Here is a 12642-nt window from a genome sequence, read left to right as displayed (position 1 = left end):
CCTGCGGCGCTCCAGGTCCCTCAAAGTTTCTTCCGCTTTCGTTAGGTCATTCAGCACAGTCGTTCGAGCATTCGAGAACCTACCCAAACACACCCCTCTCACCACCACTTTCATTGCATCCCATTCAGTGGACCTACTCGTAGCCGTGCCCTCATTCACTCCGAAATAACTATCAATGCCTTGCCGAACCGCGTCGCTGAACACAGAATCCTCAAGCGTCTCTGGCCAAAGCCGCCATGTTGGTATCACTGAGCGCTCTCTCTGGCACTGAATGTGCACCAATAGGGGGTTATGATCGGATATAGTCCTAGCCAGGTACTCCGCATGGGAAATCAATGGGGCTAGGGATCCCCCGCAGAGCACCGAATCTATCCTGACATGCAGATCATGGAGAGCAGAATAAAAGGAATAATCCCTGGTTCCCCTGTGCCGCTCCCTCCAGACATCCAGCAACCCCCATCGTTCCTGCTAGTCCTTCCTGTGCGCGGCCAGCCTGCGCACCGGAGAGTCAACTAGGGGGGGATGGGACCTATCCAGAGCAACATCCGTGATCGAGTTGAAGTCCCCCCCTAACACTATCGGACCCGCCAGGAAAGAGGCCAAGGACCCCGAGAGACTATCAAAGTATCGGCCTTGGTCAGTGTTCGGTGCATAGACACAGCAGAAAACCACATCCCGTCCATATAACCTCCCCTCCACCGCCACAAACCTACCATCCGGATCTACTACTTGTTTCAGCACTTGAAAGGGTATCCCCGCCCTCACCCAGATCAACACCCCCCTGGCATACGCTGAATAAGTGGTGCCAAACACCTGGCCCCGCCATCTTTTCTGCAAGGCAGCGCACTCTTTTTTGGTGAGATGGGTCTCCTGGAGCATAGCAATCTGAACCCCCCTGCGTACCAGAAATGCATGTACCTTGTGACGTTTCACCATAGTCCGCAGCCCCCGGACATTCCACGTTAGGCATTTCAAATTAGGTAATGTCCCCATTCCAACTTCGTACAGTCCGATTCAAATAACGAAGGTCCATGGCCCCCCCCATGCAGTTGCCCCCCCCCCCCGAACATTCCCAAAACTGAAACACTTCCCCAACCCCACTCCCCAGGACAGAGCACACAAACCCAATGGCCGCCCCCATCCAAACCTTGAACCAACTCCTCACACTCTTACCCTGTGGTCTCCACCACAGTCGGCCTTAAGGGCCCAAGGGGGGTGAGTCGCCGCCGACCCCAGCTAGCGGAGCCCGCGCCCCGCACCTTCATCCCCTCCAAAGCACACATCTCCCACTCCCGGCAACCCGCCCTCCATCAACAGGATATCACCCTACCATGAAGTCTCGATCTAGTCCCAATTCTATCTCAGCCGCAGAAAATACCATCCTATGTCTGTGGGGTTACTATCGGCCCCTTCGAGCTTTCCGCCTCTGAAAGTTCCTCTCCCGTCCTGCTGCCTTCCCCTCCCGAATCCGTTTCTGCCCGTTCACTGTTCTGTTGCGACCCTGTAATGGTCGCCGTCGCTGCGAGCGCATCCCTCTTCTCCGCCGCCATTTGAGCCTCCCGTTTTTCCCGCTGGCGCCTGTTGCGGGATCTGATGCGTTGTGACTGCCTCACCCGGGGCTGCTTGGGTTGGTCTCGCCTACTTTTATGCGATCTGTCCGTCCCCGCTCTATATGACTCGAGCCATTGCCAAACTTCATCCGGAGTCTGGAAAAAGTGCGTAGTGCCATCCATAATGATCCGCAGCTTGGCGGGGTAGAGCAAGGAGTACTGGATGCCTTCCTCCCTGAGCTCCTTCTTCACCGCGAGGAACGATGCCCTGTTCTTCTGGACCGCTTGAGTGTAATCCGGGAAGATCGTTACCTTACTGTTCTCCACCTCATACGGGGCCGACATCCTGGCCCGCTGGATAAGGAGATCCCGGTCCTTGTAGTGGAGGAGCCGCACCACCATCGGTCGGGGGGGCGGCCAAGCCCCGGCGGGCGAGCAGGCACCCGGTGAGCTCGCTCCAGAGTGAAAAAAGGAGTAAGCCCCTCCGGTGCCACCACAGTGCGGAACCAGTTCTCCATGTAGGCCACCGCATCCTCCCCCTCAATCCGTTCCGGCAGGCCTACGACCCGTACGTTGTTCCGTCTATTGCGGCCTTCGGCATCCTCCGCCCTCCGCTCCAGTGAGTCCAGTCGGGCCAAAATGTCCGTGATCCTGTGCTCCGCGGTTACCACCGATGGCTTCAGGTCCAGCAACAGTTGGTCATGGTCCTTGACCCTGTCCGCCAGCTTCGCGTGATCCGCGCGTAGCAGCCCCAGGCCCGTGGCCACTTGGGCAATGTCATGGTGTAATGCTTCCTTGGTGGAGGTGATCGCATCTAGGATGGCATCCAGACGCCGGTTCAGCCGCTGTTCCTGATCAAGCTCCGGGGAGGGACTCTCACTCAGCCGAGTCGATGTCGCCGAGTCCCCCTCGCGACTCCCGGGCATCGGCCCTCCGATCGCCGCCATGCCAGGGTGCTGCGTCACAAGTCCAGTCGCTCGTTGCGCGATTACGCCCTTGGTTCCGTGCCGGCCTCCGGGCACCGGGCAGTGCAATGTCCCGGTCGACGCTCTCAGGAGCAATGGCCAGGTGGACGGGCTCCGTTCCGTCACCCCCCTCCGAAGCCTGAGGGGGGAAGGATGAGTCTTGGGGCGGTGGCCAACGAAGGTCCCCGAGCCCCTGGGTGAATCAGGTCAGCGTCCCCTGGTCCCCGGACACAGCACCGCCGATCCTAGTGCCTCGGGCAGCCGAGTGCAGGATCTCTTGCCGCTCGGCGACAACTTGGCTCAGGGCTGAAGTTCGGGACCGTCCGACCTCCTCGCCGCCATTTTCTTCTCACCCTCGGCAACACCTCGGCCGCCTCTTCTCTCGATCTTCTCGGGGCCAGCAGTCCCCCAACGACTCTCCGATTGCGCCCAGCTGTCCCTTTACACTTCAGAGGGCAGGAACGTCGTCTTCGGGTCGCCTAGGGTCCCGAAAACAGGAGAATTAGCGGGATTCCGCGCGGAGCTGCGAGCTCACGCCGCCATCCCGATCGGCGTCCAAGCCACGCCCCCACACAGAAGTGGGTCATGTCATGTTTTCAATCAAGGTTAGTACCAGGTCATGCAGCCTGCAATGGTAGTATGTGTGGATTTTGTATGTGGATCCTTTAGGGTGGCATTAGATATTATACATCCCCTAGGGACCCTCTTTATTACCTATGCCCTAGGTACCTGGGGTACCATTTACTGGGGATATACAAGGGTGCTAAAATCCTTAGCCAATTGTAGCACAATTGGAGAACACCTTGTTTTAGGGAAGCAGCACCAGCACAGAGCTGGTTAGCAGGCCTCAGTGCACTGTCCGAGTCGAAAATCAGCATCTAGTAGTTAAAAAGGAGGCAAAAAGTGGGGGGACAATTGCAACAAAAGCCTAGTCTCCAACACGTAACTTTGACGAGACTACTCCTGGTAGGAAAGCCATAGTGCACAAAGAGTACTTCTGAGAATATAAATCAATTACAGTTAGTGCCCGGCAACAACACAAATCAAGAATTGATTTCCCCAAAGGTGCTTTTAAGATCAAACAAATACTTCCTAGTGATATTGATTAGATACAAAAGCTGAACTATTAAAGATATATCAAATAAAGCTGTGAAAAAATAATTATATATATAGAACACAGTATTGTGGCCTCGTCAAATGTATATTGAGGAAGCGGAAAAACAGTTACAGGACCATTCATGTTACAGAAGGAGCAATTTGGGAGCAGTAAGGCTGGCATGGGAAGATCAAAATGCCAAACTAGTTGCATGGAAATGTGGCAATTTAATAACTAAAGAGGAACTGGGGTTTTTGAAGAAGGAATTCCCGGTTATCCCTTCTTTTTACTTGCTCCCAAAAGTCCATAAGAACACACAAATCCCTCCTGGGAGACCCATAATCTCAGCGACCAATAGTTCCACGGAGAAGATGTCAACTTACATTGACTATTTTTTGCAGGACAGTGTCAAAAATTTGGATTCCTATGTACAGGATTCTTCTGATTTTGTCAGGAAATTGGGCAATTTTGTTTGGAATGAAGACTGTGTACTCATGAGTTTAGATGTCACATCCTTATACACGTCTATACGTCATTTGGACGGTATTAGGGCAGTGAATTACTTTCTAAATAGGAGATCTATCAATTTTTCTGCTCATAATTCCATGCTCACTGCCATGGTTAAGATGTGTCTGGAGCAAAATTATTTTTTGTTCAACAGTCAAGTGTATCAGCAGGTCAGAGGGGTAGCTATGGGGGCCTGCTTTTCTCCCAGCCTATCGTGCTTGCACATGGGCTGGTGGGAGGAGCAGGTCCTCATGGTGCAGCATCAGGCCATTATGAGGAGGCATGTTCCAGTCTATTTCAGATATATAGACGACCTCTTTTTTATCTGGCAGGGTACTATGCTAGAAGCCCAGGAATTTGTAAAGAAACTTAATTGTAATGATCTAAATTTGGAATTCACTTCCACCTTAAGTAAAACACAGCTTTGTTTCCTTGACATAGAGGTCTACATACATGCAGGTAATCTAGCCACAAGGTCATATAGAAAGCCGACTGCAGGCAACACCATCCTGCACTTGGCAAGCCAACACCCGCATCACTTGATACAAAGCATCCCCTTCGGGGAGATGCTTCGTATCAAAAGAATTTGCAGTGATGATAGAGAATGCACAAGAGCTATGGAGGAAAGCAGATTGCGTTTCCTAGCACGGGGGTATTCAGCAAAAACTATCTCTAGGGCCATGGAACGTGCCAACAACATGACAAGAGCACAGATTCTGGCGCCTAAACCAAAATGTGAGGCTGTTCATACTGAAACTTCCAAGGAAAGCTCTAGGGTAGTGGTTACATATAACCAACAACATAATGAGATCAGGCGGATTTTCAGCCGTAACTGGAACCTGGTGACGGGGGACCCCGTCATTGGGGGTTCGGTAGGCAGAAGGCCAGAATTTTCTTTTAGGAAGTCCACCTCTATGTCAGATAGGCTAGTTAAGAACCATTTGGAACCTCCGATATCACAAACCTTTATGAATTTGAAAAAAGGTTTTTTGAAGTGTTCCAGTTGCAAGGCCTGCAAGAATGGATGTAATAAAACACGCTACAATACTCCATTCAAGGAAGAACCTGTACTAATAACAAAACAGTTATCCTGCAAAACGGAATTTGCCGTTTATGTGCTGCAGTGCCCCTGTGAACTTAGGTATGTAGGGAGTACCCGGCTTCCGGTTCACAGGAGAATACTGCAGCACTTGAGGGCAATCTCCAACAATGAACAATCCTACCCGGTGGCACGCCATTTTCAGGCGGTGCATGGGAGTGATCCCAAGCACCTCACCTATTTTGTCATAGATTGTGTTCCACCGCTCAAAAGAGGTGGGAACAGGGATGGGCTGCTCAGGGTCCTTGAGACTCGGTATATTTTGGAACTAAATAGTCGTACTCCTGGAGGTCTTAACGCCAGTGAGGACTTATACACCTGTCTATAGTTCCAAATCTCATATGATCTGTGGCTGCACCCGATTAGTAAAAATAGATGTACTGTTCAGCAATTGCGTGCCACTGCTTGGAAAATAAGAAAGAAAGAAAATAAATTAATAGAATTGTTTTGCATTTCCGGTTAGAGCTGTGTGTTAACATCCGTCAGTAAAATGAACTTAAAAGGGAGGGGCTCTTTCCTTTTTTAAACAATTTTCTGTTATAATTTACTTGCACTTGACACTTTGAATATTCTTTGTTTGCACTTTTGCGATGATGGCTGCTCCTTGCCGCATTATGGGAATCTAATGGCGTTATTTGTGTATGTTTACATAAGATTCTGTTTACATGTAGCACTTGACACTTTATTGGAAATTCCCACTTGGGATATATTCTCTGAAATGTTTTTTTAAAAGGGTCAGGAAACATAGTCTTTTAAGAAATATGAAAATAACATCTTATTTTTATGATCTATATATCTATATATTTATATGTATATATTCATGAAGTTTTTGATTATGTTTATTTATTTGCGCAACATTGCACATATATGTACATACTTCAGTTCATTTACCCACTTGGGTTGTATTTTAGACGGAATAGGACTATACACTGATGATTTAGTCCTTTTTTTTGTGTCTATGTACCCTTTGAAAACATTTTGTATGTGATTACAGTGGTTGAAACTTAGTCCATCTTTTGTGTCAGTGTAAAGGAGGATAAATTCCCATGTGGCTTTGTGATCACATCATGTGATCAAGACAGTGGATACTGTCGAAACGCGTAATGGCGGGCATGCTGAGCAAGATTGAGCTTGAATAAACACACTTGTTTGGCACCATCTTTGGGTTCCTCTCTTCGTCTGTTCAGGGCTGCGCAATTTCTGGCAGTGTTGGAGGTTTGGGACGAGTCTTTCTTCGATATATATATATATATATATATATATATATATATATATATATATATATATATATATATATATATATATATTACAGCTCAAGGTTGCCCTTTGGTGGGAAGCACTCCGACACTGTAGAAAGTTAACAAAACCTTTTATTGGGAAAAGAGAAGCGATGCAGCGCCGATGGCATTTAGCAGTTCAGAGACGTCTTCCCGACGCGTTTCGAAGTCTTGATCCTTCTTCCTCAGTGGCATGGACGTCAGTGAAAGTTTGTGATGTGTGGGACACCGTCTCCATTAAGTATGCGGAAGAGTCCGCCCAATTCGGCCGCTGACATAGAGTGCAGCTTGAATGCTGGGTCTCGTAGTCCCTTAGCTGGTCATACTTTAAAACAGCTTCCACATGAAATTCACTGCTGCACAAAGTTCAGAGCCCGCAGATGGGCCTCGGTGCGCCCGTTTCTCTTATAATCCATTACGGTGTCTCCCAAGTTGAGATCGAAGATATTCGGTCCCAAAGCCCCTGTTACGGGGTGGTGCATTCCCGGCGACTGGACCTGCCGCCAAAATATTACAGCTCAAGGTTGCCCTTTGGTGAGAAGCACTCCGACACCGTAGAAAGTTAACAAAACCTTTTATTGGGAAAAGAGAAGCGATGCAGCGCAGATGGCATTTAGCAGTTCAGAAACGTCTTCCCGACACGTTTCGAAGTCTTGATCCTTCTTCCTCAGGGGCATGGACGTCAGTGAAAGTTTGTGATGTGTGGGACACCGCCTCCATCAAGTATGCGGAAGAGTCCGCCCAATTCAGCCGCTCACATAGAGTGCAGCTTGAATGCTGGGTCTCGTAGTCCCTTAGCTGGTCATACTTTAAAACAGCTTCCACATGAAATTCACTGCTGCACAAAGTTCAGAGCCCGCAGATGGGCCTCGGTGCGCCCGTTTCTCTTATAATCCATTACAGTGTCTCCCAAGTTGAGATCAAAGATATTCGGTCCCAAAGCCCCTCTTAGGGGGTGGTGCATTCCCGGCGACTGGACCTGCCGCCAAAATATTACAGCTCAAGGTTGCCCTTTGGTGGGAAGCACTCCGACACCGTAGAAAGTTAACAAAACCTTTTATTGGGAAAAGAGAAGTGATGCAGCGCCGATGGCATTTAGCAGTTCAGAGACGTCTTCCCGACGCGTTTCGAAGTCTTGATCCTTCTTCCTCAGGGGCATGGACGTCAGTGAAAGTTTGTGATGTGTGGGACACCGCCCAATTCGGCCGCTCACATAGAGTGCAGATCCACATTGAGCACTTTTTTTACTTTATAGCATGAAGTCTCTTCACAGTGATTGTTTTATCTGATAAACAGCAAGGCATCTCTTTTTGTAACTCATTTTCCAGTTCAACCGTTCAAAACCACAGGAAAATATACAGTACACCGAAATGTACACAAGTCACTGAGTAGCAACACATTTTTTAAGTGTTACAGTACATTTGCATAGCATCATGGTTTAGAGCTCCTTGCTCCTCTATGTATTGGCACAGAGGATTGGCATGGGAAAGTGCAGAAATTATACTATAGAATTTGTGTCAACTTTGTAAGTATTACATTTGATTTGCTTAGCTATGAAGGGAATTACTTACTTGTGATATCCACTCCAGCATTTGCCAGAGGAGGTAAGTTAGGAGAAGCAAAGGCCTTAAAATTTGATGCATCCACCTTTGTCACCCGGTTTCCCCTGTACAACGTGTGATGAAAACAAAGGCACACCTGCAACACAACGTATTAAAAAAAAATAAAAACTACAAAGTAGAAGTTCAGTATATAAACACTAAGAATCAGTTATTTTAATTGCAGTCCTTGCTGTAATAATCCTCAGAAAATTATGTTACATTTGTCTTTTCGCAACACCACCTTTTGGAACACAAATTACTCCAATATCTAGCAATACACAAGATATCATTAAAACTCCTAACCTTAGCTTGTCACATTAAAGGCCTACATTGGCAAATTAACTACAGTTTGCAAGATGCCAATTCACCACCAGAGACACTACTCAATTCAATTCAATGTTTACATTATTCGGTTTCAATTAGTAGAAAACCATAAAAGTATAGACATGTCATACAAATAAATTTTCCACAAATGTTACATAAATAATTAAAAATCACAGTAGATTACCAACATAGCTTAAATTTCAAAGTTCATATTAAAAGAATATACAGCAAGAAGATAAAAGTGCATCAGTCTTCGGTTATAGGTTACTTCTATGACGAATACAACATTTTAAAAACTTGGCAACATTTAGAGCTAAGAAATCAGAATCTAAAAGTTGGAGAACCATGAAAGCAGGACGGCATTGGCATACGCCTGGGCTTTTTAAGATTGGAGCTAACCATCGCCTTCTAGGTTCAATATAAAATGTACAAAAAAGGGTCATATGTATAAGTGATTGGGGCGAGACACCGTCGCAGGGACAGAGGGATAGCAGCTTTGACCAGTCGTTTACAGTTGGAAATGTGACTAGCCGATGGAAAGTGTTGAACCTAAACCGGGTCAACAAAAATCTGTCGTAGCTGCTTAATTTCCAAATTAGGTAAGGCTGAATAACCAAGGAGGATTGGATCAGCAAAGAATGCTGTACCGTGGTTTTGTTTGCTTCAGAGGCCAGACGAAGGTCCACTATGGCATAAGCACTGTATTTTTAACGTTTTCCTTGAGAGCTCTGCTATTTGTGGGGGGTTATGATAATATTTCTCTAAGCCCAGGTCATATAAAAACTGCTTAACATATCGGAGCTAACCGATCTTAGCAGAGTTTTTGAGTGAAAGACAGTCCTTTAGGAGACTTTGGGTGAGAACTAACTTAGTTGATAACCAGAGGCGATGCCATAACAGGATTGGCTGCATCTTTATGGTATCTGTGATGTAAGGCAAACCTAATTCTAAATGGCAACAGAAAGTTGAAGTACCCTTGGGAACGGCGAGGAGGAACCTCAAAAAACTGTTCTCCACTTTTTAGAGGGATTCCGCCTGTACGTAACCCCATACCCTTGCTCCATAAACAGCAGTGCTAATGCATTTTGCCTGATAAATGCGGATCATCTCGACCGGAGGTCTTTTTCCTAGTCTCTGAGAGAAGTTTACTAAAGCCATGGTTGACTTTAAAAACAGCAATTTTCTGGCCTCTAAAGCTTTTTTCCAAGAGCCTTTCTCATCTATTAAAACTCCAAGAGAGGGATAAGTAGTTGTATTCTGCACCCTGGAATTATTTATATAGGTGTCTCTGCCTTTTCTTTGCTTTGGCCCGGAATTCATGGTGAAGGTTGTTTTGATGTTAATTTTTAAATTTAAGTTAGACATGAATGAGTTATATCTATTTAGTGAGCGTTGGAGTTCCAGGGGAGTGTGGGCGATAATCACAGCGTCGTCCACGTAGAGGAGAGCGGGAACCGGACGGTTTTGAACTTGAGGTAGGTCCTGGCACCCCTCCAACATGGCTTCTTCTAGGCCATTATTGTAGAGAGTGAAAAGGAAGGGGGCCAGAACACAACCCTGTCCGACTCCCCCCTAAATGGGGCTGTCAACTCTCCTCCCGCTCCGAATCTCACTCTGGACGTTGCACTGGTGTATATTTCCCGAAGAAAATTTACTAATGGGGGATCGACACCCATTGCTGTTAAGATGTCTCAGAGCTTCGAATGACCTACGCAGTTGAATGTGCAGTCTCCCGCCTTTAGCGTTTACATATTTGCCCGTAAGCAACGTCAGGTTTAAAACTTGCTCTATGGTGCCCAGACCTTCCCTAAATCCGTAGTGGAGATCCGATAGGATCGTGTTATCCTCAGCCCAAAGCTGTAGGCGCGCTAATATAATGCGCCCCACAACTTTTCCCAAGGAGTCAAGTAATGAGATGGGACGATAGCAGGTTGGGCTTTGGCGATCCCCCCTTTTGAAGACTGAACCAAGATGGATTCTGACCATGAGTCCAACAGTCCAACTTTGCAAGTAGCTTCCAATACCCTGAGCAAAATTGGGGCCCAAAGGTCCATTTTATGTTTGTAAAGGTCAACCGGGAACCCGTCGGGGCCTGGCGCCTTACCCCCTCTGCTTGCCCTTAAAGCTTGCTTAACTTCAGTCAAAGTGAAGTCTAAAGCGAAAGAGGTGCATGTGGACTTAGTACTGTTAACGCTCGTCCCGAAGTGACACTGACTATGGGCACGTTGGGAGTTTCTCCGAATATTTGTGAAAAATGAGTTATCCCGGATGATTCATCAATTTTACTTGTTTCCCTGGATCCAGACAAAAAAGGTGTGTTATTCACCTCCCAAAAAGTGGCACTGTCGTTCGTTAAACAACTATTATGTAAATCTGCCCATAGCTCCTCTTTTAGTTCTGTTTTCCTTTGCCGTAATGCTAGGTGATAGTTTTTCCTAAGTTGGATTATCTCTTGCCAGTCTCTTACCGTTTTATTTAGAGCATTTTTAAGATTTGAATATGCTTTGGTATAGGTTTTATTAAACCAGCCCACCATGTTCTTTCTTTCCCCTTTAGTTTTAATATTTAGTGCTTGCTTTACAGATTTAGTTACAACCAAAAAGTTGTAAAGAATCTCCAGAAGGCTTGATGAATCATCCAAACAGTTCATATTTGCTGCCATGGAGTTCTTAACAACTTTTTTGGTAATCGTTGCTGGGTCAGCGTGTACCCACTTAAGTGAATAGCCGTTTAGTCTATTCAAGACCAAGTTTTCCTCCCCGTGGGACCTCGTCCGGTTTATCTTTCCTCGCACCAGTGGAAGAGAAAGAACAATGGAACTAGGGAAGTGGTCACTAAAAGCACAGTTGTAAGTTGTGAAGTTCGAGATAAGGGATGAGGCCCTGTTGGTCAGAAAAATAAAATCTATACACTAGCAGCACCTCTACCGTTAAAGGTTGGAGTAAGGGGGACAGGGGGAGATAATAATTCGTTGGCCAGGGCCAGTTGCAAAATTAAAATTGTCTCATTCAAACAGGCCCCAGTCTGAGTATGAGTGAAATGTGTCATGTTGTTATCTTTCTCATCTAATAGGCCACAGATTATATTGTCATTTTGGGCACACAAGAATGAATTAAAGTCACCACCCCAGATGATAGTAAGGTTTTTTCCTTGATATTTGTTATTAAGTTCTAAAAGGAGGTAGCGAATTTCTTTCCGGGTGTTGATCAGCTGGCATTGCTGTAAGTTATTATAAAAATTGATTATCACAAGAAAATCCAGTTTGTTATTGACAAGAATAATTATCTGAAAACTTGCCTCGAGTTTTAGGGCTATAATTTCCCGCACTGAGATTAAGTTGGAAATATAAACCCCCAACCCTCCTTTTGCACGCCCTGATATTGACGGAATCGCAGGGGAAAAAAAGGTTTCGTAACCATTTAAATGGATAGGTGAGACCGCCCACGTCTCTTGGAGACAGAGGATGCCGTAGGTCCGCGAGAAGGTAAGCCACTCACCAAGATTGACCTTTGAGCGTAGGCCACCAATTTCCCAAAAAATAATCTTGAGTGGTTCCCCTTTTGTGGATTTTGCGTCAGAGGGAGGGACTGTTACAGAGCCTCCAGGTTCCTTTAAGGAAATTCCAGTAGTAGGAGTGCCCTAGCCTTGATATACTCTAGTTGTTATTGGTAAACTCTGAGATGTAGAGCTATTACCAAAGTTGACTGTGGTAGGTTCTTGCTCCATCTCAGGTAGGACCAAGATGGGATTTGAGGTGGGAGGTATAATGTTTAATACCTGCGCCTCTACCAATTGTGATGTAGGGGAGAGGATTTCTGAGTGAGCCTCTTTTGGGCTTTCGGTCGTGCAGGACGTGTTCCTAGAAAAATAGATTGGTTGTCAGTCCACATCCTCAAGAGGGGATAACCTATTTGAAGTTACAATAGATCCATTCCCTGCTCCTCTGGACCTAGTAGGGGGTTTATAAAAGAAACGCAGCGGGCGGGCTATAATGCTGGAATGTAGATGGGAAATTTCCTCATTAAGCTTCATTAAGAGATCGGAATATTTGGGGGGATCGAAAATTTATAACAATACAGTCACCAAAATGGACTTTGATGAGGTACCAACTCTGCGGACCATCAGTATTTCATTTATATACTGGGGGCTAAAATTCTTGAATTTGGTCAACCAGGCCACCACTTTGTTACGGAGAGTAGGCCAGGATTCGCTCTGTCCCTGTT

At 46.4% G+C, this 12642-nt stretch overlaps 1 protein-coding gene across 4 annotated transcripts in view; it reads right to left on the bottom strand.

Annotated features, from left to right (window-relative positions):
• Positions 1-12642, bottom strand: part of LOC147690253 (60 kDa lysophospholipase-like) — a 520410-nt gene that overhangs the window by 267951 nt on the left and 239817 nt on the right. For all 4 annotated transcript variants that reach the window (XM_086937888.1, XM_086937890.1, XM_086937887.1 and 1 more), the window contains one exon: positions 8066-8192. In XM_086937888.1, the coding sequence (XP_086794014.1) occupies positions 8066-8192 (127 nt within the window). The remainder of the gene's footprint in view (positions 1-8065; positions 8193-12642) is intronic.

The sequence above is a fragment of the Lissotriton vulgaris genome, chromosome 9, assembly GCF_964263255.1.
Source record: "Lissotriton vulgaris chromosome 9, aLisVul1.2, whole genome shotgun sequence".
Taxonomy (NCBI): Eukaryota; Metazoa; Chordata; class Amphibia; order Caudata; family Salamandridae; genus Lissotriton; species Lissotriton vulgaris.
This window is presented reverse-complemented; position numbering and strand designations above follow the sequence as displayed.